The sequence below is a fragment of the Coloeus monedula genome, assembly GCF_965178545.1.
Source record: "Coloeus monedula genome assembly, chromosome: Z".
In the NCBI taxonomy this organism is placed as follows: domain Eukaryota; kingdom Metazoa; phylum Chordata; class Aves; order Passeriformes; family Corvidae; genus Coloeus; species Coloeus monedula.
This window is the reverse complement of record NC_138822.1, coordinates 65,562,815-65,590,203: the sequence shown is the minus strand read 5'-3', so window position 1 is coordinate 65,590,203 and position 27,389 is coordinate 65,562,815. Positions and strand designations below refer to the sequence as shown.

Sequence of the window (27,389 nt, the reverse complement as noted above, 5' to 3'; positions counted from 1 at the left end):
GCTCTGCGCGGCCCCGCGTTGCCATCGCCGCTGGCTCCGTGCCCTGTGAGTGGTTCCGCTCCGCAAACTCCACGCTGCTTTGAGTGTGGCCCCGTTTTGGCTCAGCGCTGCGCGGCTCCTTGTGTCGCTATGGAAACTGCTGCTTCTTGCTCTACAGGGCTCTCCAAGCCGTGTGCTTGGAGCGGGCTTCCACGCCGACCCCCAGTTCCTGGCTGCTCATGGGGGCTGCCTCTCTGTTGCACGTGGCCCATGGCACCCGCGGCGCCTACGGCGTTGCTCCCTCACTTGTGGTCCAGCAGCCGGGGACCCCGAGACAGGGATGGGGTCCGCGATAAGGAGCCACATGGCCGGGGCTCTGCCGAGGAACTGCTCAGTCACGGGACCCGAGGGTCCTTCTGCCCGCGCAGGGAACACAAACCAACCCATGGGAACGAGGCTGAGCAGGGGCAGGGAAACCCCGTGCCTGTGCCCTCAGGGCCCCTCTGCCAGGGCTACACGGCAGGGGGGAAGGGACCCCAACAGAGCAAAACTTTTCCAAAGCAGTTTGCAGCTTGTTCAAGGTCACACAGAGATAGAGATTTTTTTTTCCAGCTGGAGCAGGAGAGCAAGAGGGAAGGGAAGGACCCAGTTTGCTTTTCTTTCCAGCCAGCTTTCGGCAGGTATTTTTAGTTGTTGTTTTTTTTTTCCTCAGCTCCTTTTCCTCCAGGGAGTTGAACTTTTGTTTTCCTGGGACTTCATTTTTTCCCTTTTCTCTCTGCTGGACTGTTTCAACATCAGAATACATTGGGAGAACTTTCTACCAAGACCTTGGCCCTGGAGGTGGGCCCACCACCCCATCCCAGCTCCAAGGAGGGGGAGAGAGAGATCTACAGAAGGACTCTTGAAATTTTCCCCCAGGTTTCTCTCAGCAGAGGAGGAGGAGGCTTTATCATTTAGCATTATTATCCTTTTCCTGTGTGTTTGTTAACTAAATAGTTCTAATCTCTTTCACTTTCCTTCGAGGAAAATTTATTTTTTCCAAAACCTGGTGGGGGAGGGGTGGTTGTAGCCTGCCTTCTCTCAGAGGATTTATTTCTAAATTTGGCCAAACCGGAACAATGAAGTTCTTAAATTCTGGGTCCTATGCTGACTGAGAAAATCATTCTTGATTAAAAAAACCCAGTTGCCTTGTGAGAAGCCTGGCCTGACTACAAACCCAAACAATGCGGAAAAAAGGTGGCAAACTAATCCCTACATTTTAAGATTTGTCAGTCTGTGTGCAAGAGCTAGTATATCAGGGACAGAAAAAGGGCAAAGGGAGGTAAGCATATGGTGTTAACTCGTTATTCCCACTACTTGGGAGTTAGCTATACTGAAATTCTCATGTGCTAGTGCTTTCTTCCAGATCTGTGTACAGGAAGAAAAAAAGAACAAGGCTTTTCTTGGTTGTCTTAATATCAGATACTTTCTGAGCATCATAACCTCATCATAAATAATCAGAGTTCTATCTTACTGCCCCCACAGAACTCAACTTCCACTTCAGCAGAAGGAGACTTGTCTTAGGCTCTTCTTATTTCTTCAATTGGACTAGCTCAGTCTGACTCCACCTTCATTGTTTCCTTAGGCTAGAAGGGAAAGAAAACTCTTTGCTCTCTTGTAAGAGCAAATAAATTCTCCTCCATCTTTTGATACTTACTGTATTAAGTTCAAATAAAAATCTCTGCCTTGGCAGACAAAGAAAGTCTTCTAAGCAATATTCAATTCCCAGAATGGCCTGAGAAGATTAAATTCTCAAGAATCTAAGATTAGATTCTCTATGTTCTCTGATACAGCATGACTACTAAATCCCAGTACCACTAGTGAGGTAAGAATGTAGTTCATTCCAGCCTAAGTCCTTTCCTTAAACTTGTAACTTTTGCTGTTTTTAACAGCAAGAATCCAGCTACGAGCTAGTTGACTCCCAAGTGAATAATTTTATTTCAGTAAGAACAGAGCAACCATTTTGACATCTGACTGGATTTTTAGACGTAGTTTTTTTCTGACTGATGGGAAAGGATGGGAAGTGTGATTAAGTCTATACTGATCTACTTGCTCCATTTCTGGTTCTGAAAGAGTTTTGATACTATAAAAATACATACCATAAGCATATAAGCAGAAAGGCATAAACAAAGGGGAAACCTCAGATTTAATTACAACATTTAACTTACACACAAGCAAGAGATTGCAGTTGCAACTGATATTGTTGGCTTAGTACCTAGTTCTTGGTAGCGAAAAATCATATACAATATACTTTCACTGCTCTTTAAAATTTTTCATTTTGAAGACACCAACACTTTACTTAGTAATTAAGTACAGCCACCATAAGAATGCAGATGATATAAAATAATTTTTTTTTCTAGAAAAAGCTTAAATAAAAAATTTAACACAAGTGCTGAAAACTAGAAGTACTGAAGGAAATAATAGCATAAATACCATTCTTCAAAGCAGAATTTTCACAGAAACTGGTGCTTGAGATGCTGGCTAGTACCAAGAGGTTTTAAACCTTGCTAACTAAATGCCACCAGCAACTGCCATTGTGTGGAAGGCTTGCAGGTGCTGGGTTGCAGAATGTGTCTGGATTCTTGCCCACATGAGAGACAGGTGTTTCTCATTTCCCTCATCAGAAACACCTCTCCTTCCAGCAGAGGACAACAGGCAAGAGGGAGAATAATACCACTGCCAACTGATATCAGAAGAGGATTTGGAAGCACTAATATGAAGGAGACAATAGTGGCCAGTAGGTGCAACAGACCCCCAAGGCAACTAATTTCTATTTTCAACTGTTTGAGACACTAAACCCAAAGGCATCTGGGTAAGAAGATATTTGGACAAATAATTCACAGCCCACTTCTTCTTGAGCTGAATCCCACACAGCATTCATTCATGGCATAACTTAGGCAAAAACTGACACGTAAAAAGTTATTCGGCAATAGTGCATCACATCCCTCTCCTGATGTGATCTGAGAAATGCTCCTTAGGCCTTGGCCTTGACAAACAGCACCCAGACTGAGCCTCTCTTACCAGCAGAAACACTGTCTGCTCCCAGGAATTTATGATGTCTAACAAGCTCCTGTTTTTTAATGAACAGCCTGGGACACTTTTTTTGCCTCAATAAGAACCCAAGTGGGATAATATTTTTTGTTCTCACACTTTCAAAGGAAGTTGCCATCCTGAAGTGTGGCCAGGATGGAACACCGTTATGACCAAAGCTCTTGCAGTCCTACAAACAGCACTTCGAAGTGACACCCTTCGAGCTCTCATGGAGCAGCAGCTGTAACCAGCAATGCCCCTCTGAGTGGGGCCTCTCAGAGTCAGGGAACTCCCAAGTTTGCTGTACTCAGAGAATCCCTGAACAGTGATACCCCCAACTCCTCAAGGCTCCACCCTTCACAAAGGCATCTGAAATGGGTATTTCATTGCCTTCGAGGGGAATTTTTCACAGGTACCTTTTAGAGAATCTCTGTGTCTGTGTGCATGCAAGTGTGCATATTCTGTACCACATGCACAGGAAATGCTGCTTGCCTAGATTCCTAAGTATGTTAGAGTTATAAGTTAGGTCTGTAAGTAAGTTATTGTTGTGTTAGAGCAAATCCTGTATGAATCCTTTGCTAAATCATTTAACTTCAGTTATAAGTTACGTGGCATAATTTTTGGTTTATTTTGGATTGGACTGACTGACTCTGGATTTTTATTTGCTTTTCCTCAGTATGCCCTTAAGAGTGGACCTTTCCAGTGAAGCTTGTGCTGTTGCTTTTATATTGGACCTTATTTTCACTGATACCTTTGCTGGTGATGCTTTAAGCAATCTGAAAACATTCTTTAGCGACAGAGACTACATTATGTCTGAAGCACAAACTAATAACTTAGATGAGACAATAACCCCACAAAACTCTTCCCTTTCAAAACAGAGCAGGCATTAGGACCACAAAATGTTTTAGATGAAAACAGTTTGGAAGGATTACATTCAATATTTTTAACTTGAAATGCGATCTACTGTCTGCCTTGTACTGTACCTGAACCCTGTTTCTGCCCAGGAATCCTTCATGTTTGCTAAGGATGTGTGATTCATACATAGAAGACTGATCTTAAAAACCTGATAACAGGAGCAACTAAAACTCTAAACTAGTTTTTATTCTTAGTTTTCTGCGGCAGATTCAGATATTAGATGATAGGGTGACCATATAAATACTTGAACAGAGGATCCCAGCTATATCTCTTTCTGAACTGAATACTGCATTTATGGAAAAACATGCAAAATTGAAAATGCAAAAAGGACAGGCACAAGAATCTGTTGACTCCCACAGCACATAGGCACTTGAAAATGGATACAATCTGCTCCACCAAGACATTGATAGAAGTAAGTCAGAAGTATTTCTGAGCTAGTCCTCTTTCATGGAAAATCCTCTGTATCACGTCTTGGAAATGAACGGGTTTTCTCCTCATGTACTAATGATAATAGAAACCACGTAATTTTGACTGGTCCCAAGGGCTTTTATTTTCTCTTTATCAGCTGTTCAACACTGAATAAAGTATACCAATGTGTAAATACAAAAGTCAGCAAGTATGAAAAAGTAGATTTAACTTTACAGTGACAAAGAAACAGAGAACAGTGGAAACTTATTTGTGAAACACCTTGCTCTAACAGAACTGTACCTAAAATCCAGTTGTGATAAATCCAACAGTGTCCAATTCTGTAGATAAAGTCTGTGAATGCAGTGCCTGAATGTCAACTTTATATCAGCTCATAATTTAAATTCAGCCTTCATCATCACTGCTGCTCCATGCGTCTTCATATGCTGGATTTAAATGTTGTTGAGGCAGAGACTAGAGAAAATAAAAATTCTCAGTGTTTTGCCTAATTAAAAATACTATAATCAAATAAGGGTAACACTAAATGCAGTTTTAAAATGACTACATGTAGACAAACTATTCTGTCTCTCATTAGTACTGGATTACTTCTTTAGACATCCTGCTGATTAGAGACATGATAAATTATGAAAAGAAATAGTACTGTATTTAATTCCAATTTCAGCATAAATTATCTGGAGGACTGACTGGAAATATTACAAATGTTTGGTACAAAATATAACAAATATTATAACTGTGTTTATTGTGTGCCATTGTCTTAATTTAGGTCATAATATCCTTGGCCCATCATAACTGAGCACTACAGATTCAGGAAGCAGCCCTGGCCTCTATCCACATCCAAGAAATATTTCTCACCTCAGCCCCACTAGGGTCCAACTAAAGGGTTTGTGTAGCTATGCAGTGGACCGAATCTCAGTGACTTAGGGTAAAATTTTTTTCTTTTCTTCTATTCGGCTTCAGATTCTGGTCATACAGGCACTCAAATGGCTATTCTTACACCTGAGAGGGAGTAGGAATTAGTGGCCTGTGGACAGCAGAACTGCTTTATTACAAAGACAGGGCTCATCTACAGCATTTGCAAACAGCAGCTGTAGCTTAACAAATTTCAAAACAATGGCACATATTACATACTGCCACTGTGTCAAATTTAAAGGAGCAGTTCTAATCAGAGCCAAGTAAATAATCTTGTTGCTGTGGGTTTTTGTTTTTCACACTAAGAAAAATACACAATAAGTTTACTCACATCAAAATTCTCACAGCAAAAATGTTAATTGCAGGTCAAACATTTTGGGTTTAGGGTATCAAACCTCTGAAACTACAGTTTTCTTCTCTGCTTAAGTGTAGGATAGTTTTGAAGTACAAAAACTTACAAAAAGCAAATGTCACAACTTTTTTATGCTTCTTCTAATTTCCCCATCTAAAATGGAACTATGCAGGAATTTTAAAAAGTGGAATTTTCATACGGGCCAAAACATTAATACACCCTCATTTTTCAACATCAGTACAGTTTGCCAGACTCTGATTCTGTGAATGGTTTCAGTTCTGTAAAATATAAACTTTTTCCCACTCAGGCTGTTCACTGAAATATTTCTTGCCCAGTTCTAATACTAAGAGAGAGAAAGTACTCTATTGGAAAACAGTCTTACACATGATCCTCCCTGCAATCGCCCTGAACATCTTGCCTCAGGCACAAAATTATGTTATTTAGAAATTCCTTTATTATATCTTCACATCAAATCTAACTGCTTAATACACAGTATATTCTTAAACAATTTGAAATACAATCTAGCACCTTTACAATTCCAAAACAGCACAAACTACAGAAAGCACTTTGGAAATTAAGGAAGCAGAATTTGAAAGACCCATAGCCAAATGACATGAACTACTCTTATCTAAGTAGGAAGCTAGAAGACTGCAAAAGATTTGACTAGGCCATCAGAGAAAACATCTTCTCAAGACCCTACAACAATCAAAAGACTGCACAGAAATAATAGGTGATTCTCCTCTTAATTAGGAATTGTTACAAATGTTGATGGTGAATCACATCATACTGAATTTCCACACAACCTCCCCAATTATAACAGCCATAAAAAAATACAGTTCGAACTCAAAAATTCACTACCTTTTCAGAAATATCATCAGGAACTGGCTCTCGTGGAGCTGGTATCCATGCAAGGATATTGCAGTCTTTGCTACCACTATAAAGTTCCTGTAAAAAAAAAAAGCAAAAGTTACTTTCACACAAATGTACTGAATAGTGACATAGATACCATACTGGGCAGGAAAAAAGGTACAGAATCTCATTTAAAAATAAAGGCAAATAGTCGACTTCTAATTTATACTATAATCTGGATAAGCAGTACTTTAAATAATATGCCAAAATGAAATAAGTATGTTTTTATATTTTTTCCCAGATTGAGAACCAAAACAGCACAACCCACATTTAAATGATCTTTATTGCTTAAATACATTTTTCTTCTTCCCTCTCTCTTGTCTCCTGAAAAGATGCCTATTTTAACAGTTCAGAACCTTAAGAGATTGTTTATGGAGAAGTAAAAAAAACCTCAAAAAACCAACCAAAAAAAGGCAAATATTTTATTTTAATTAAAAACCAGGAATAAACCCAGAAGAATCAAGAGTCTAGTAATACATGTCAGAAAAGAGCATATGTATGGAACAAAGAAGTATTAAGTAAATGTAGTTTCACTGTGCCTAGGGAAGGAAAAGAACAAAAGAGAGTACAGTGTGAGGCTTGTATCCTGTTGGGAAGGCATAGATCAGAAAGACCAATTTATTACTTTTAATATAAAGAACTCTAGTTATTACGGTAATGACTGAGGACTGAGATCCCATTGCACAAGGCACCCTGCAACACACGGAAACAAACAGTCCTTACACCAAATACCTGCAAGTCAAATATATCTTCGTTTCCTTAGCTCTGTACTAAAGGAAATACAGATTTCTATGTCACTTCAGGATGAGGAAATTTTGCTGATGAGAAAAACTAACACCATCTTTGCAGTGAATTTTGCACCTACAACACTTGCATTTTCCAAAGTCCTACTTAAATGAACAGGTATGAAATATTCTCATCTGCCTTCGATCTTGAATTATATTCCTGCCTACTATATATGATGTCTGACAACACCTGAGTATTGTCATGTATTTAAACTGCCTTAATGAAATACACAAAGTTCTTTTTGTGGTATTCAGGCTGACAGTATAAAAACCTTGTTTTAAGTATGCTCGCTTTTACACCTTAACTAGCAACTCTGCATATGCACACATTATTACTATGTTGGTTCAATGTAAGCTCAATACATTATCACAGGTCTGTCTTTGCAGTAAGTCTCCTATATAATTTATATATAATTCTAGAACTGCATGAATTATGTTGACATTTGGGGCAGAAACTTAATGCTCAATTCCTATAAACACTCATTTACTTGGGTAATCTTATTCAAATGAGCTGCCATACTTCTCAAAAACTGGTCCTATGCATGAAGTTGTTCATGCATAAAACACATTCAAGATTAGAGTTTACAATTTTAAGAGAGATAACCTTACCTTGCTTAAAAGAACATATGTACCTATATACCAAAGTATAGGTTGAATTCTACTTTATTCTGTCAGCAGTACTCTACTTGGGCCTTCTTCTTTGATAGAATACAGAACATCACTAAGAACTTTGAAAGATCTTTCCATGCCAAAATAATCTCCTTATGAACAATGTCAAAGTGACATCAGCATACTTCCATTTAATCCTTCTTACCAGTTGTCTCACTTTCTGATCCTGGTATGGCAAGATCTTCAGTTAATATTCACTGCATTAAGCAATACTTACAATTAATTATTACAACCTAAACTGGTGACTCACACCTTAAGTCAGTCAAAAGAAGAGCTAGTGACCTCTGCGTAGAATTATACAATATACGACAGACACATATATTGCACTACAAACATGCTCTATCCACGTTTACAGTAGAATATACAGAAAGATTGAAAATAAAACCTGATTTAACTTTCAGTTAACTTTACATAAGTTACTACTACTGGATTTGCCAAATACCTTTGCAGGTGTCACTAGCATTTCTTGAACAGTATGAGCAACTATAATTTAAAGCCAAATTGCCTCCTGTTGCATACCTACTATTTTATGACATGTTACTCATGCATGATGCTTTACTCGATTTCTTTTTCTGAAAGGGAAACACAGGTCTTCTTTGTTTACTTAAATCATTCTAAGCAGATAATATGGCACACTGGTATCTACTGTATTAGATCCAACTGTAAACATCATCTAAGATATTGCACAATGAAGATTTTCTCTTCCACACCACCCTTGAAATTACTGACCTCCTATTAAATTAATGCCTCTTATTAAAGGGCCAAATTCTGCAGTTCTTATTACTCAAGCAGACTAACATCTTATTAACTTTACAGAGATATTTACATAGGAACAGTTTAAGCAAACAATAATATAGTGTATTTTATGGCTCTGTTCCTAGGATCAGAAAAGGCATACATACACATATTAACTAAAGCTCACACCATTCTGCGGAGACAGCTCCACACCATACCTCAAACATAAAAGGTATTACACACAAACATGCTAATTAATTTGGATGAGAACACATAAAGACTAGTATAATCAAATTGCAAATAGCTAGGTGCTTGGTTTTCAGTGCTAACATTTGATTATATGGTTCCAAGCTTCTTACCTCAAATACATAACTGGTGCAAAGTTTAAGCTTCTTTTTAGAGCCTATTCCAGTTATGAGGTGAAACAAAGATATCAAAATACAGTTAATGATCAGAAAGAACATGAGACACTGTCAGACACCAATACCAGTAATAAATTCTGAGTACAGTAAAAAACAGTAAGAAAAACCTAAGGACCAGATTTGAGGATGGGTAGGACACAAATCAGTCACCAGGATTAAAGACAGCACAAAAACTTGACAAGACTGTTAATATGAATAACACTCTTAACAATGACAGAGAATACTAGATGGAAATGGTCAGAACCGCAGAAAAGATGTAGACCTTGTTTCCTATGAACAGTGTACAACAGTCCAATTAAATACTAACAAGTAACAAAAATAGTACAAAGCCATCTGCTACACATTTCACCAGTGGATACATAGCTTACACCAGAGAGACTTAGAAGAATCATCAAAGAAAACTTCCAGCTTGCTTAAGTTAATTACATTTTGGTAAGTATTTAAAAACTCCAAAGCTGAAACTGAGCATATATGCTATTCAGAAAGAAAGGAAAAAAAAAAAGCAGAATGATATAGACGTGAATGAACTGACATTTCCTTAATCTTAAACATGACAATGGAAAAGATTATTAAATGATTCAGTTACTGTAGAGTTAAAATAAAGGTATATAAATACCACTCAACGCAGTTTGCAGTAGAGCAGGTTTTGTTAAGCAAAATTGATTTTACTTAAAACTAGTAACAAAATACAATGTACAGCTGTGAATAACTTTGCAGCATGTTGATTTAACAATACTTGAAAGAGTAAAATAAAACAGGTGACTATAAATTTTACAAACATTACATTCTCAGGAATGGAATTTTACTGGCAAAACTGTAATTTCTATTGGAATGTCTTGGTTTGAAAGACAGGTGTCTGCTAAGGAAGGCAGGAGCCTCCCTTGGAATGGCAGATGCAACCCCCCTTCCCTCCAAGTTATTATAATTTTGAAATCAAGGGGCTTTTAGGCAAAGATGTGGAAAATAGGAGTAACAGTTCTTTACTATTATATATCTATATGTGTATAACCAGTCAAACAAACAGCAATAACTCTGGCAGTACCAGCAAACAATCACAAACCCAGTGCCAGCCTTCTCGGCTGTCGGGCCCTTTCCCCTCGGGTGCAGTTCCGCTCGCAGCCGGCAGGGGCGCTGGCGGCTCCCGGTGAGCAGGGCAGGTGCAATGGTTCCCCCGCGGCTGCAGGGGGCGCTCCGGAGCGAGCTCGGGGAGCACGCGGCACTGGCGGCCTGGGATCCCGGGAAGGGATGGGACAAAGGCTCCACAAACCCCTGGGCAGCCGATCCCGGTGTCCGGCCGGACCCTCGGGAACAGCAGGCTGGAACGGCAGGGATGAGCACAAATCCTGGGTGGCAGATGAGATGTATCCAAACGGGGAACTCCCCGGAGGTCTGGGCAGGCAGGATGAGCACGGCTACAATGTAGCGAAAGCTCGAAGCAACAGCGAGGCAGGGCGGGCACGGCCGGCTCCCAGCAGGGCAGGGAAGGAGGGATCCCAGGGCTTCTCCAGCAGAAGGAAAAAGCAGCTGAAGAAAGCAGCCTCCCTCTCCGTCTGAATGCTGGAGACCAATTGCCCACATACCCAGGTGAAACAAAAAACATAGCCAGCTCTTTTGTTTTTCTTAAGTACCCAGCCATTTTGTTCCCCTAGCAACATGTATGGGGGAAATTCCTTTAACAGAAAAAAAAAAACCAACCAGGAGAGCTCCTCAAACCCCAACATGGAATTACATAAAGACTGATGAATGCACTTAATTTCCTCAAGATAGGATAAGATACCTTGAAGTGCATGTGTGAACACAGTCAAAATAACAGTACTACTACCTTTGGTGTTGACACCCTGATTACAGCAATGTTGTTCCATCAGACCAACTATTTAATACAACTGAAAGCAAAGCATTTACAGAAAAAGAAAATCCAGTCACAGTTCTACAGTATAGAACTGAACTCTGAAAAAGGGTGCTTCTTAAAGAGAATTGGGAATCACATCAGATAAACAAATGAAGTTGTCGACACCACAAACCTCTAGATATAGTGACTGATGTAGTTCTTTCGTCCATACGCATATACAAGTGATCCTTTACCAGGGATCTTAGATGCCAAGGTAGAGACACCACATGTAAAACAAGTAAAACATGTTTTACACGGAGACCTAATTAGCCTCACCTCTTCAGTTTATCAAAACGAACACCAAAGGTAACTTTATATATAAACACACTAGAAGTTTTGTTGGGAAACTCTTCTTGAAAACACAAAGAGCTTTTCAAGAACATTCTGGAAAAGATGTGCTTTAGCTACAATGTGAATATTCCACCTTTCAGTTGATGTAGTTTCTCACTGACTATTCATATCAGAACTGCCTTCCAGGTCTAGCAAGGCCTAGCTTAGGGTCTATTGCGTGTCCGTAACATGCCCGTAATTTTCAGTGAAGTCTGTCTCAGTGATACAGCAACATTCAGTCAAAGTTACTGGACTCAAAGCAGAAGCTACCAGAGTCACTTCTATGACACATGAAAATGTATTATGTGCCCCTTCTGCCTCAGATATTTCTGCTGGATACTCAGAAACAACACACAAGGAAGGAGGAGCTGAACATGAGGTACAATCCTTAACACGTGAGGGCCACTATGTAATCCATACTATCATCCTTTCTGCTCTTGGCACAATACATGCCATATGAACAATCTGTTCTAAAGTATCTCACAACAAATTAACCTTTGTTATCCTTAACTCTTTTATTACAAGAGAAAAATATATCAGAGGGGAAGAGGAAAAGAAAAAAAGGCAGAGAAGAAAAAAAAAAGCTGTCAGCACCACAAGTCTCTGTAATGTTGTGGTATTTCTCAACTGAAATCTCCTCAGATTAATTTAAGAATCTCTCAGCGTTGTCAACACTTTATCCTAAGTTTAACTACAGGCATTTGGGCAAGATCACCTTAAGCAAAGTACTTGAGAGCCTTCTCAGTACTCACAGCAGTACTAATGCACTTCACACTCTTTCTTACTGTGGTTAGTCTCAGGTATCTCTGAGAAAGATAGATGACTCCTCTTCAGCCTTACAGAAAACAGGCAAAAGCCTTCATGCATATGATTTATTAATGACCACACGAGCCCAAAAATTACTAAAGGTATATTGAGAAGCTACGTATGTGAGACAGAAAAAACAGTGGAAGGAACCTAATCCAGAAAAGGTCATCCCAAAAACTTGACTAAACTTTTTTGGCATGACATGTAAGCCACAGAACTCCCTCTTATGATCTCTGATTAAAGCATACCCCTGAAAAATGAATGCTTTTAAAGTGCAAATGGTATGCCAATATGCATAAATATTCCTGTTGTCTGGAATACTGCTTGTATTTTACTTACCTGAAAATGAGGTTGAAATACACAGCAGTTGACAGTACTATAATGTCCTCTAAGCATAGTTATCAGTTCTCCTGTGAAAACTGCATAAACAGCAATGGTACTTCCATATGGAACAAAGGCAAACTCTGGATTACAACCACAAGAGATGGCAAATTTGAGTCCTTTCCTACTTTCATTACAGACTTTCCCATAGTTCACCTGCAAAATGAATGATCACATAGAGTACATAGTCAGCTATTAAGTAAACCCACAGGAAATTATATGAAAAGGTTAATTTTACTTCATGTTTAATACTCAATAAAATTAATTGTGGGTTATATTAATATTATCTCTTGATATTTCAAACTACAGATGTCTATCAAGAGAATTATTTTTATGTCCATTAAAGCTCACTCTTGTTAATATCAATTTTAAGAGAGGAAAAGAAAGAAATGCCTAAAAATTAGCAATTCCACACTAAGAAATAGGATTTGCACAGGCTGTTGCATGCTGGATCTGCATCAAGCACCTAAATGCTCACTGAAATTACACATGGTTGAGGAATTACCACTGCTGTGGTTTAGGAATAGTATTTTCCAGTTTGGAAATTCCACTTGCTCCCCTGCCTCAGATTGAAAGCAGAAATGGCAGAGATCATGGGTTGAGATAAAAACAATTCACCGGAAGTAGCAATAAAAAACCAAACAGTAACAGCAACAATATTAATAACCAAAGGTATGAGAAAAGGAAATTATTTACAAGTTAAATAAAACACTATTTGTCCTTTTTCTCTCAGGGTAGCTTTGTTATGAAAAATTTCTAAGACCTTACTTGTGAGCTGTAAGGGAAGCCTTGCAAATTAAAGTAGTGTAAGAGCACCTTATTAACATCTGTACTAATGTCTCAAGCTACAGTTTCATAGAGTTTCAAGCTCTTGACAAGTCCTATGCACATAAAAATCTCAGAGAAGACTGAAAGTGAAGTTTCCAAACATATTCAGAAATATTCCAGTTGGTTATATCAGTCTATTTAGGTCCTATCACACATCAAAAGTGGATTTATAAGGAGATAGAGACATATTCATGGAATCCAGTATAGCCTTCCTCTAAACAAATTTAATTAAAACAAAGCATTACAAGTTTGACTATTTTTTTTCATGAAGAGGGAGAAATCCACTATGAACACCTCAAATTCACGTATTATCTTGTGACTTAAAAGAAGTGGTTTTTCTAACAGCAGTATTATAAATTTAAAGTCATTAATACTATATAGCATTATATATAAAAACCAAAAATGTTTTAAACAGTATTGTCTTATAACCTAAGCTCTTAACTTTTGTTGACAACCAGAATTCACTGCTGTGTACAATGTTAGCAAAGCACTCAGTGTTAATCTTCAATCTCCCTACCTAAACCTGAAGGCCTAGAGTTAAGAAAAAAAAAAAATCCCAACTGTGAAAGCTTTTGACTATAAGCTAAGAAATCTGTGAAGTCCATCAGGTAAATATTCCAACACAATACCATGGTTAGGTTCTCAATCCATACTGCATCAATTGCTTGAGGCAAATATAGCATCAGCCAACCATGAGCCAGGCAAGAAAGAAGGTGACTTGTTGCTCCTTTTTAAAGTATGCTATTTCATAGCAAAATGTAGCTATGTAAGAAAAATATAATAGAACAGAGAAAATCTCTCTCAACCATCATATAAATGCATACAAAGAGAGTTTAATTATCATAAAAGTAGGCTTACAGACTCACAGAATAGGCAATGCTGAAAGGGATCCCTGGAGGTCAGTCTAGTCCAACCTCCCTGCTCAAGCAGGGTGCCCTGGACACACTACTCAAGAATGAGTCTAGATGGATTTTGAATATTTCTGAGAAATAAATATTACACAGCCTCTCTGCTCAATCTGTTCCACTGCACAGTCATCCATACAGCAAAGAAGTTCTTCCTCATGTTCAGGTGGAACTCCCTGTGCATCAATTTCTACTCGATGCCTCTCATCCTATTGGATAGCACCAATGAGAAGAGCCTGGCTCCATCTTCTTGATACTCTCCCTTCTGACACTCACAGACATTGATGAGATCCAACAGGAGTAGGCCCATGTCTCTCTCAGCCTTTCCCCTTAAGTGAGATGCTCCAGTCCCCACAGGTGAACCAACACCTGTGACTTTGATGCTGCTTCAAGCTGTCAGTGTAAGAACTCATCCATTTTCTTCTGATCAGGCAGCCTGTAGCAAACACTCACAGCAGTGTCATCCTTGTTAGTCTGCCCTTTAAGTCTAACCCATAAACTCTGAACTCACACATCATCCTCTTCGAGACAGACCTTCATATGTTTTGGGTGTTCTCCTACATAAAGGGCAATTCTCTCACCTCACTTTCCTGGCCATTCATGACACGGATCCAGTAATGTGAGCTGTCCCACCATGTCTCTGTAACTATAGTGAGATCAAAGCCTTGTGACTGCACACAGGTGTCCGAATTTTCCCATTTGTTTACCATGCTACATGCACTGGTATACAGGCACTTCAATGAGGTATTTGAGGATGATATTTTTTACATATTGAGAAGATATTTGCATGAGATCTGGTGCTTACATAGTCTGTAGATAATACTGCTCATTTTGTGAAGACAGTGTTTGTAAATAGTGACTGTGTTATGTTTTGCTAATGCTAGCATTTTAAAGGCATTTTACTTTGCTGATAAAGAGCAATTAAGCTCCTTTACACAACAATATGAGCTGTAACACCAACAACTCCCAAGCAACAACACTGTTCATAACAAAGGCATGTAAAAAGAAAGAGAGGAGAGAAAGTTGAGAAAAGTTTATTAAATTGATAGATTCTGTGTTAATATTCCTGGTTAGTAAAGGAACAACAGAAAGGAAAGGGTGCTGCGAAAACAAGAACTGAAGAAAAATCTTAAAAACTGGCTTTGTCTTTGAGCAAAGACAAAAATCTGGTTTTTTAGAATCAGGATGTCCTACTCCTTTTTGTGATGAAGGATGTATACAACATGTCTACTACTTCAACATTCAGTTCTCTTACTAATTGAAACAACCCATTAGGCCCCAAATTTCTTGTGTGGTTCATGGTGGCTGATGCTATATTTGCCTCGAACTTGGACTCAGGCAAGTGATGTAAAATGGATTAAGAAGAACCTGACCAAGATGTTGTGTTAGAATATTTACCTGATGAACTTCACAAATTTCTTAGCTCATAGTCAAAAGATTTCACAACTGGGATTTTTTTTTTTGTCTTAATTCTAGGCCTTCAGTTTTAGGTACGGAGAATGAAGATTAACACAGAGAGTTTTTCAAGCATTGTACATAAGAGCGGCATTGTTAAAAGAAAATCGTATGTATGGCTTAATTTCTATACCTTTTGAAAGACAGAAAAAAATTATTTCGGTCAAAAGGACAGGCTAGTCAGGGAAATAAAAGGACTATGTGAACTTGTATTACTTGTACAGGCATTTATTTGTTTCCTGATGCCTTAAAATTATTTTAAGCAATACCTCTAGGCAGTGTGTGAAAATACAGTACTATGGACAATGTAACTCTGGACTTGAAAAAGCAAAGCAGGGTCAAGTTATTCCATACCAGATTAGAAAACTGTAAAATAGCCTATGAAACAAGTAAATGAACTAACAGGCACAGAAAAACCAAAAAACCAGTGATCCAGCTGGTAATAGGAGAGTGAACAAACTGTATTATCTACTTTGATGGTGATTTGAAGACAGAAAGATGTGTCTGTATGAGGTGCTGAGAACAAGCCGGCAAATATGGGTAGCATGGAAAAAAGTCTTTTTATTTAAATATCTATAAGGAATTCTTTTTGCTCTATTCTGAAACTAAGCAGCAGAATTAAAAAGATTTCTGAGGTAAAAATTCTTCCTTTCCTGATAGCAATGACAGAAAAGAATTACAGTTGACTAAAATTCCATGAACACTGACTTACCTAGTATGTTGTTCTTTCAAAATGAACAAAGAAAACAGTTTTCTTTACTGAACAGAAAACTAAAATAAGAACCTTCAGCACAAAAAAATCCACAAGTCATTGAAAGGACTGGAGTAGCAGCAGAGGTTTAACACATTTCCCACCCCTCATTCCTGCTGCTGTGTGATTAAGACACAAATCTGGAGGGATGGATAAAAAGATATTTTTTAACACTGCCATGTACTCCACAGAAGAGATTCTACAAAAACAGAAAGAGTTGCAAGAAAGCCAGGCAGTCAGTGAAACTGTCAGGTATGGCCAATGGCTCCACAAATAGTACCCTGGCAAATAATAGTTTAAAAAAACCCAAAACTTTCTACCAACAGTTACTGCTTATTAAAGTTCTTATTACTGTATGAAGTGTTTATAGCTATACTCTCAAATTCATGAACTTAGAGTTACCATATTCAATCTTTAAGTAGATCCAGGCATCTTTATACTCTTTATAATAAGTAGAAGAAAAGAAATCTGGAAGAAAAAAAATTTTCACCAAATCTTCTAGTGATGTAATTAAGCAGTTACATCCTTTAAGAAAATGAATTCAAAGTTCTACTGACAACAGCAGAAATTATACATCTCTTAAAATTAAATGAAAGTAAAGATGTAACTGAAGTTCCTTGAAAACTTACTAAGGTGTTTTCTCCAGTGGAGCTGTTCCAGAGCCGCATCCGCTCATCTGTACCAATGGTTAACAGGTGAAGTCCATCATTTGTATAGCATAAACCATTAACTCTCCCATTGTGAGCAGTGTTTGCTGCCAGGAAAGAGAGCTGGCTCAGGTTTCTAGAGAAGAATTACTATTTTGTGTACATTTTTACTTCAGTGCAGAGCCCTTCAAGTGCTGTTTAAATGGTTACATTCAGTTAATTAATAATTTAACTTTTTGTTTATAAAAGCATCTGGCCAGCTAACAGGCACCAGCAGTGTTCCTCAGGGTGCAATTCAAGGGCCAGTTCTGTTCAATCTATCACGCAGTTGTTGATGCCCCCAGCCTGTCAGTGTTCAAGAGGCACTTGGACAATGTCCTCAACAACAGGCTGTAGCTTTTGGTCAGCTCTGAAGCAGTCAGGATAAGACCTCTCTGCATTATACTGCAGTACCCAATTTAGACATATCTTTTAGGTAAAAGTGTGACCTGCTTTCTAAAAATTTTATTAGGAAAGAATTATTACCTGCTATTGGTTTTGTTCATATATATTTCAATAAATAAAATGCCCTAGTCTATATTACTGATATTAGATTACCAAAAATTCATCTCGAACCTGTCAGACAAAAATAAAATTGATAAGAAAGATGTTGTGATTGAACAAGTCACCATGTTATACAAAGGAAGATATAAAATGCCACTAATTGTCTTTGGAGTTACACCAAATTTTGTTTTTCATTAAACAGTATTTCTCCTTTTTTGACTAAGTATTAGCTTTCTTTACACCTTTTTCCTCTCAGTAATTTCTTGAATTTCCATCAAATTCATGGTTATACAGAGGCTAATACACAGCATAAATGAATTCTTCTACTCAAAAAAAGGTAACAAAATTTTCCTTTTTATAGGAAAGCCATTTAGAACAGATACACTGCTGTTGTTAAGGCAATCCCTCTAAACAAGATCTCAAACAACAAACGCTGACTCTATAACAGAAGTAACTGAACAAAGCTGAATGGCCTCTGTTATGTACTAAGTAACAACTGGATTATCACTACACTCCTTGCTGGTCTTAGAATTCAAAACATTCATGCAATGTAAGAATGATTCTAGTTACATATGAATTACCACCAGTTATATTCTGTATTACCTGCCTCAGAAGACGCTTTGGACTTTTCTCCATTGTGCTGATCAAGTGTACTCAGACATCCAGAAGCTCTCCTCACATCCCATAATTTTACTGTACCATCAGCACTAAGAAAAACAGATTTGCATAAATCAGGGGAATTGAGTGCACCATGGTTCAGGAACTGTCTTTGGCCAACCCACCTGACACTCCCCTTGGTCCAGCAACTGTTCTGAAACATTCACCATGTGGGCACACTCAAGTGAACAGAATTCCATTAAAAACACTTTCAGACTGACTTCAGACTTTCATTTACTGGTATTAATAACTATAACTGGTACACTGTCAGGACCTAAGAGTGAACCTTCATTTGTAATACAATACACTTGTCTCTGTGATTACAACATACACAGACTGGGAATAAACTTGCTAATTCTTCCGTTGATTAAACTGTAGCTACAGGCTCCAGCATTGTCTGTAATGGTGATCTGAGAACTTGGGCTTTTGCTATCACAGATCTATTGTATGACTGGTATAGAAGTTTTCTACAAGCAAACAATTTTTCATCTGCTACAACAAAACAAACAACAACAACAAACCCACAAACAAACAAACCCCTAAACAACACACTGTTAAAACATTTTCCAACTTTGATGAGCCTTTCAGAAGCCTGACTTCAAAACCCGAAAGTTTGCAAATCTGGTATCAGGTTTCACTCTAAACTTATAAAACAGCCATTCCTCTCTGCAATTCAAAAGAAAAAAACCATGGCATCTAAAAATAGCACGAAATGTCACCCTCTAATCAAAAGCTAACATACACAAAAAGTTAGAAAAAAGCCAAGAGGATTTTTTACATTAAAAATGTCTGGACAAAAAACAAAAAAGGCCCAGGAATATCAATGTACATCCATATTCACTGAATTACTGCAGCTTGGAAAGCTACTACACATCAGCTAAGCTACCCAAGCTATTCTCTTTGACAGAAGTGTGATTACCAGAATGGTAATCTGAGCCAGACATGTTTTACTTTATTATAAAACAGATTAGCGATGCACACACTCATAAACAGTAAGAAGCGAGTATCTCCTTAATATTCTACCATTTTTGTACACCTGTAGCTACAGTTAGTGTTTCAAAACTCAGTACAAACTTGCCATAAAAAAGCATGACTTGACCAGCTCTTCAGGTTTTGTTTTTCTAGGGAGAAGCTATAAAACTGTGAATAGGTAAAAGCCAATGAAGAAGATTAACTCTAGAAGTGCAGTTGAATTGTAAAAGGCCTGCATAAAAAATACATAGAATTTTTACCGACAAATATTTCAGTGCATGTAGCAGTTCACCAGCATCCCTACCTTCCTGTTGCCAAAATATATTCATGACGTGGGGACCAAGAAACTGCCAGCACTTCCTGCCTGTGACCTAAAAAATTACATGAAAAAGCTTATTATACACACCATTTTATGTAAATAACTGAAAGTAAAAGCAAGTATTCAGTTGTATAGGATTCACCAAGCCAGAGTAATAATTTGAATTGTAACACCAATTTGAATTTTGTGAAGCTGTATTATTTTGGGATAGAAGTTATTTCTCTTTCTTCTTGCTTGAGTGGGATCGCAGTAAGCAGAAAGTGATACACACAGTATTACATGTATATAATTTTTGATAATAAAGATGGTTTTACCTATGCAAAACACATTACAGCACTGTCACAGCTTTTTGTGCAATACTGGTGTTCTCATACACAGAAGGAATTTGCCATTTATTTTTCTTCAAATCCTTTAATAATGTTCAATATAAACTGTATTTACCTTACATACTTACAATTAAAACTTTACTCATTTTATCTTGAGAGTATTGTCCTGAATTTTTGGTATTTTTTTCCCTTAACTATTAATATATCAATGAAGTTAATGAAGGGTCTGGAGCACAAGACCTGTGAGGAGCAGCTGAGGGATCTGGGGGTGTTTAGCCTGGAGAAAAGGATGCTTGGGGGAACCTTATTGCTCTCTGAAACCACCTGAAAAGAAGCTGTAGCCGGGGGGGAGGGGCCAGTCTCCCAAGTAACATACAACAGGAAGGAAGCAGCCTCAAGTTGCACCAATGGACGTTTTGATTGGCTGTTAGGATCCTGTATTTTCCAAATAAAATTCTGGCAGGAAGGCTGTCCAGGGCAGTGGTCAAGCCATTACCCATGGAGATATGCAAAAGATGTGTAGATGTGGCACTTAGGGACATAATTCAGCGGTGGACTTGCCAGTACTGGGTTAACAGTTGGACTCAGTGATCTGAAAGGTCCTTTCCAACATATATATACTTTCTTTTTTTTTTCCTTTTTAATACACACACACGCACACACACACACTTTAAAACTTGGAAAGTAATGTTAAATAAATACAGACAATGGGAAGGGTAAGACGTCCTAAATGGAAAGACTTCAATCATGTTTCATGTAATAAGAGAAGCACATTGTTGGAAAACACACTAAATCATACAAATACATTTTTGCTAATGCAGTTTAGAGGCGGTGTGAACCACCTTGTTCCTCATGCATCTTCTAACAGGTGCTTTCCCGTTACCCGAATTAATCAAAGGACTCTGATGACCAGTATAATAGGAAAAATCTCCAAGATACAGGTATTACAGGATACACTTGGAAGGCTCAGGGCAGACAGATTTACTGGGATCCATTAATTAAACTACAGCCATGCATTTACCTCCACTTCGGCTGCTAGAGTTAGCTTGAGTGAAAATATTCATATGTATGGTGTCATAGGTTAGCAAGCTGAGTCTCAGAAGTGATGTTCTTCTTGCAGCTTCCCCCCATGACCTGACAGAACCTATCAGCTGGCCAGTTTGAATATGGACAATTCTTTAAGCCACTTAAAGTTGTGAACACCTCTGTGATCCACATTTAAGAATAGACAAACTCCCCCTCCAAGCTCTCTCTCGTTTCCAGTGCTGGGACAGGTGGCTGCGGGCCCCGTGTGGGGGCCAGTGGGCCCGGCCAGGCCCTGCTCGGGCCAGGCCAGGCCAGGCCACGGCCATCCTGAAGCTGATGGACCTGTTCCAGCCATGGAACCCCCCCCCACAGCCCTGCTGTGGGCAGCCGGAGTGGCTTGGCTCTCCCCCCTCTCCACTGTGATAAGCCCCATTCCAGCTGCAAGGCCGAGGTGAGATTAACCCTTTTATTGCTGTGAAGAGCTGAAAACCTGAAGGAAGAGAAAGAGGAGATGCTGAAAGCTGAAATTCTGTTGTAAAGCTATGATATATCAGAGTATCCTGCTGTAATTTCATGAAGATATGGGGGGTGGAGTGTTCAACTTGTGAGCAAAAGCACTTGCGCTGACATAGGCAGATGCTGACGCAGCTGTAATTTGATGAGAAGTTTGAACAGGGAGAGATGGACCAGATGAGGACTTTTGCTCCAAATGGGAAAGGAGAAGACCTCAGTTCCTAGAGATGCTCCCAGAGGTAGTCCTAAAGATGAAGATGAGGAAGACCCTTTGCTCCCAGGGAAGGAGAAGGGCCTCTGTTCCTAGAGATGAAATGCTCCCAGAGATGGGTGAAGAGAACTTTTGTTTCTGAACGGCTCAACCTTAAAATTGTACCCCAAAAAACTTCAAGAGTGGACCCTCAAAAGCAGTTGCAGGAAGGAAAAGCTGCAAGTCGGGGGAAGGGACTCACATATGAACAGAGAGACTCCTCTTCCTAAATGGACTGAACAATATTTGGAAGTGGGTGGCTGTCTCGTTGTGATAATGTTTTCATAGCACAAGCAAGAAGAGACTTCTCTTTCTAAATGGACTGAACAAGGTTATTATGGAAGTGGTAAACAGACTGAACATCTTAAGGGTTGTCTTTTTACATTGCCAGTGGGAGAAGGGAGGAAGGTGGGGGGAGGGGGGGAGTTCTGAAGGTATGGTATAATTTTTTTTTCTTCTTTTAGGTCTGTTAATAAACTTCTTTATATTCTTTCAAGTTTGGTGGCTGCTTTGCATTTCTCCTAATTCTTATCTCACAGAAGGTAAACAGTAATGAGTATTTTGGACCAAACCACTACATATGGTCAAGACACTACTGATGGCTTCAGTTCCGCAAAGAATTACTAGATTATGCTAAATCAATAACATATTCTCCTTCCACTTATTTCTCCAATACTGTACTTGAGGTAACAGGCTACTACAGGCTGTGTACAAAGACACAACAGAGCTTGTGCCTGGAAAGCATTAACTCTTGTGCTAAAATTAAGAAGCCCTGATGAAACAAAACAGGATCTTTAAAGAACTGTTTTTGTCATTGCCCTCTCTGGAGCTCTTGGTTCTAGAAACAGAATATGAGATGCCTGTTGTAGCTTATTCAGTTCATAAGAGTTTAATGGCATAAGCTCTGCATCATAAAAATAAAAATCACCAAGGCTCCTCTTACACTTAGCTGGCCAGTGAAGAAATAAAGCTGCATTTGCACATTGCTGTGTCTGACCTAATGTTTCTCTACAATTTCTAGATCAGATCTGCCTCTTACTCAGCTGGTTTGAAGCATCAAGATTTGCCTCATAATTGTCTTCTCTTGAGCATATACCAACACACCAAAAAGTACACATTAGAAAAGAGACACCAAAGGCAAATTCTCATTAAGTGCCAAAAGTAATGTATTATGGAACAATAAAACCTATATTTAAATAAATTAGGAAAATGCAAAGGATTTGATAACATCCTTTTATAGAAAACTTGTTCTACGGAAATCAGAAACTTCTAAACAAATCCATTCAAACACCTCCATGGGATATTTTGTTAAAAAAAGTGAAGTTTTCTTTTTGTTTTGGTAGGGGGTTTCTGTTCTGGGGGGTGGTAGGGAGTTTCTGTTGTTTTACTTAGTCTTTTTTTTTTAAATGGCACTCCATAACCCCCCAAACCAATGACTACACTTAACCATGTAATAAATAGTAATCAGTATTGATTAGATCACGAAAATGCCCAAACATCTGTAGTAACTGCTCATTGATTAATGTTTGTATTCTGCAATTCATTAGCACTAGAAAAACATCCAAAAGAACCTTTTGCCACTGTGTAACTTTCACAACTGGCTACAAATAAATTAGTCACGTTATTGACAAAGAATACATTGTATACAGTGTTTCTTTACTGGATTTGTTTTTACTCAAAGTAGTTATTGTTTAACATTTATGTTTCAGACTAAAAAGTACCCTGCAGAATGTGAGAACTGGATCCAGACTTCAAGTCACAGAGCTGTACTTTGGGGCTTTTGGTACCAACTGTAACAAGAGAAACAAAGACAGCTAAAGAACTCCCCTGCATTTGAGAGAACAACAACAAAAAAATCTTAGCAATGACAAAAAAATAGAAGAAAATTGCTAGCTGCATAACTGCTCATTCAGTCAGAGCAGTGCTTCTATTAATAGATTTGCATTTTTAGATCAAACAAATTTACCATGTAACAAACAAAATTTAGAAACTGCAGGTAGACAGGACCATACTTAGGAAACTTAAAAATACCTTCTCCAATATTTTTTTGCTAAACATAGTTAAACTGCGTACATGTAAGCAATACACAGATCTATTTACACAATTTACTATATTTGTATTTAATAACCTTTAAATGCTAACTTATGCAATGAAAGAATCTAATTATAGCTAGGAATTTTATCAGTAAGGAGAATTATTGATGCATTATTTCAGAAGAACAAATACGATACTCTCACTGACATCATCCAGCTAATGGATAATGCTTTCTTTTATCAGTGAACTTACATCTTATGAAGACTTGATTTATGTAAAAATAAGACAGAGCAGGGGAAAAAAACCCAAGTGAGTATTACTTATTACTATAAACCTTATCTATCTATATCTATATCTTTAAAACTGATACATACCTGCTATTAAACAATGCTTTGTAGCAACTGGAGACATGTGATGGCTATAGACTGTTCCCTCAAAGTGAAATATATCTGCAGGCTGATAATAAAAACATCAAATTAATGACAATGCAAGTATATTAGCAGAATGTAAATGCTCACCATTACTTTTCAAGTAACAGCTACAAGTAAGACTAATACAATTATTACTATTTACATAGTAATAATAACTCTCCTGGTTAGAAACCAGATCACACAAACATCCCAAAGTAAGCCTGTTTCCAACAGTAGGACAACACCAGAGCTCAGAGACAACTCAAAAGAAAGACCAAGAAAATTGGCTAATGAGAAGTGTGAATGGAAATTGTTACAGTTATCAAAAACTAATAAAGCTAGTAAGTAAACAAAAAGGTCGTAGTACGGAAATAGAGTCAACCGGAAGAAGGCACTTAAAACTAAGTTTAGAGCCCCTTGTCATTCACAAATACCACACACTATTTTCAATTCCAAAAAAAATTAAAACACTTCCACATAAAACTATCTGCCTTATGAGTATTTAAAATTAATGGAACATATTTACTTTAATAAACTTTAATATTTACTTTGATAACTACAATTGCTTCCAGGTAAACTGCTTTTGTTGTCTCATTCTAAAATACTGTATATGAAAAATCTCTTAAAACTGAGTCACCTGTACTTTCAAAAACACCATTTGGTGGCAGAACAGGTCATTTAATAACCTTTACATGTACACTATGTCTTTCAAGGGATGCTTGCAGAACTATCTGGAAACATAATACTTAATTGTTTATGAGAAGGTTTAGCAACTGCAAGCATAGCTTCATAACTCACAATTAAAAAAAAAAAGAAAGAAACAAAAAAAAAAGAGGTAAAATTTTCTCCTTTATTATGTCCCTAGGATGACATATCTCCTTTCAAAAAAAATTATTTCACTATGCCTGAAACAGCAAACAGTATCAATGTAAGTTCATTAATACACTCATAGGGAACAGGACAAACTGCAGTCATGAATTCACAGTTCAACAGAAGATATGAGGATTAGTCAGTCAAAGCAACATAAATTCCTAAATAATCTGTTTACTTTATTAATGTCAGTTACATTGGTTAGCATATTTTTAATGGTTTCTCTCATTCTCTACTGATTTTTAGAAATGGTGTCTATAGTGCTTAAAACAGCAGAATTCTGGACCTGGATCCTGCAAGCCAAGACCAGTGCTTCAAAAGCACTGGTTATTAGACACTGGTTACTCAAAATAAGTCACCTTGCTGCACACTGCCATTAGACTCAACAAACCCCACGAATGAACTGCAGATTAGACCTTGCTGGAAAGTTTACCCAGGAAAAATTCAACTAGCTCTATTCTTGTTCACAGCAAAAGCAGAAAGGAACTCTCCCAAGGGTTCCAAGCTCTCCTACGGTTTAGACATTCACGTCTTCAGAAATGGGCAAGTACACACCAAGGTGTGTACACGAATGCCAGGACCACACCACCCTGCTGCTCCGCCCACAGTTGTAACAGGTGGTTGGTTTTCATCTTCTGGATGCATAGTCCTGTTCAGCTCTGGGAGAACTTCAGATATCCTATGAATAACATGTACACAAAGAAGGCTGCAAGCTGTAGAAACTATCTCTTACTTGTAAAGTATTTGTATCCCATATTTTCAAGGTTTTATCAAATGAGCTGGATGTAAACATGCCTGTGTCATGAGGATACCACTGGACTGTCTCCACACTGTATTTATGTACATCAGGATGACTCCTAAAATCAAGGAAAATATTCCAACTGGTTAGAGTTTTGATAATCATCTTGTAGTTGTCTTGGTATTTGACAAATTGAAAACATAAACATTTTTTTAAATTTGTCCTGAAGTTTTCAAGAACAATACTTTTGTTGGCTTGATTTTCATTCAACTAACACTAATTACTTTGAAGAGTCTTCATTTCAAGAAACCACAGATCATTACCTTTTCAAAATATGCTAACTGTAGCATGTATCTAGACACTCAAGACTGAAGCATAAAAAGTGTCTTTTGAAATGTTTAAGTTGCCACGTTTACAGATTTAATGTTAAATGTGAAGCCCTAATACTACAAACCATTTATGCTTCTTAGAAATGGATCCACTGAAAAATACAATCATGTATACAGTTCAAAAAATTCATTAGTATTAGTGAATAATTACAGCTACATAGTTATTGTCAATCCCTGTCTGCCAAAGTCACCTGAGAGCAGTAGGCTAAGTTACTGAGAGTAACTTATATTTGCATTCAGAAATGAAAGAAGAAGAACAATAGGAAATGTTTGACTGAACTGTGGATATTTACAGAATGCAATATAATTAATAATTAACTGTGGTACAAAGAACAGACAGCAGAGCCAATTTTGACAGCTCCAGGATACAGACTCAACTGACCAGGGTCCGAATAATACATGTCATTCAAAAACCTGGTAGACCACTCCTATCTGAGCTGGATTCACATGGATCCAGCTTCAGGGGCCCAAAACCAGCTGTTTGCTCACTCTACCTTCTGCAATGGGATGAGAGAGAGCATTCAAGTGGCAAAGGTGTGAAAAGTTGTGGATTGAGATAAACATTTTTCAATAAATAAAAGGGAACAAATCAAAACAAACCCTACTCCCCCAGGAAAACAAAAAAAAACCACCAAAACAAAAACCCAGCCAGTAAAGTGATGCAAAGGTAATTCCTCACCATAGGCTTAAACTGCTACACGTGACATTTTACGGTATGGAATATCAATATGTCTCCGGTTAATCTGAGTCAGATGTTTCAGCTATGTTTCCTCACAGCCTATTGTCCACCCCTTGAAGGGGCAAAGTGATGAATGGTGAATGCCTTGACACTACCAAGCACTGTTCAGCACCCATTAAAACATCAGTGCATTATCAAGACTGGTTACAAGTCCAAAACATAGTACTATACAAACTACTATGAAGAAAATTAACTCCATCCCAGCTAAATGCAGTACTTATGACAAAACAGTTCAACTGCAGCTAGAAAAGGGCTCACAAGAATTCTTTGCTTCAGCTCTTACCTCTGCATTGTTCTCTCAAGTGTCCTGGCCTCAACAAGCAGTAAGTATTGGAGGGGATCATGCCAACAGAGATGTAGATCTTCAGTACTGCCATGGATACAAGACTATGACTTCGGGATGTACCTATGCCTGGCCTAAATTTGTCTACAGCAGCACT

The 27,389-nt window shown here is 38.1% G+C and overlaps 1 protein-coding gene across 2 annotated transcripts in view; it reads right to left on the bottom strand.

Annotated features, from left to right (window-relative positions):
- Positions 1-4,547: 4,547 nt before the first annotated feature.
- Positions 4,548-27,389, bottom strand: part of ERCC8 (ERCC excision repair 8, CSA ubiquitin ligase complex subunit) — a gene marked incomplete at its 5' end in the record, with an annotated part of 32,028 nt that continues 9,186 nt past the window's right edge. The window contains 9 exons of one of the 2 annotated variants that reach the window (XM_082301521.1): positions 4,548-4,842; positions 6,506-6,595; positions 12,535-12,732; positions 17,145-17,269; positions 18,309-18,412; positions 19,639-19,705; positions 23,490-23,558; positions 24,177-24,258; positions 25,816-25,939. In XM_082301521.1, coding sequence (XP_082157647.1) covers positions 4,774-4,842; positions 6,506-6,595; positions 12,535-12,732; positions 17,145-17,269; positions 18,309-18,412; positions 19,639-19,705; positions 23,490-23,558; positions 24,177-24,258; positions 25,816-25,939 — 928 coding nt within the window. In that variant the 3' untranslated portion in view covers positions 4,548-4,773. The remainder of the gene's footprint in view (positions 4,843-6,505; positions 6,596-12,534; positions 12,733-17,144; positions 17,270-18,308; positions 18,413-19,638; positions 19,706-23,489; positions 23,559-24,176; positions 24,259-25,815; positions 25,940-27,389) is intronic. The other variant, XM_082301520.1, reaches the window with a different exon arrangement.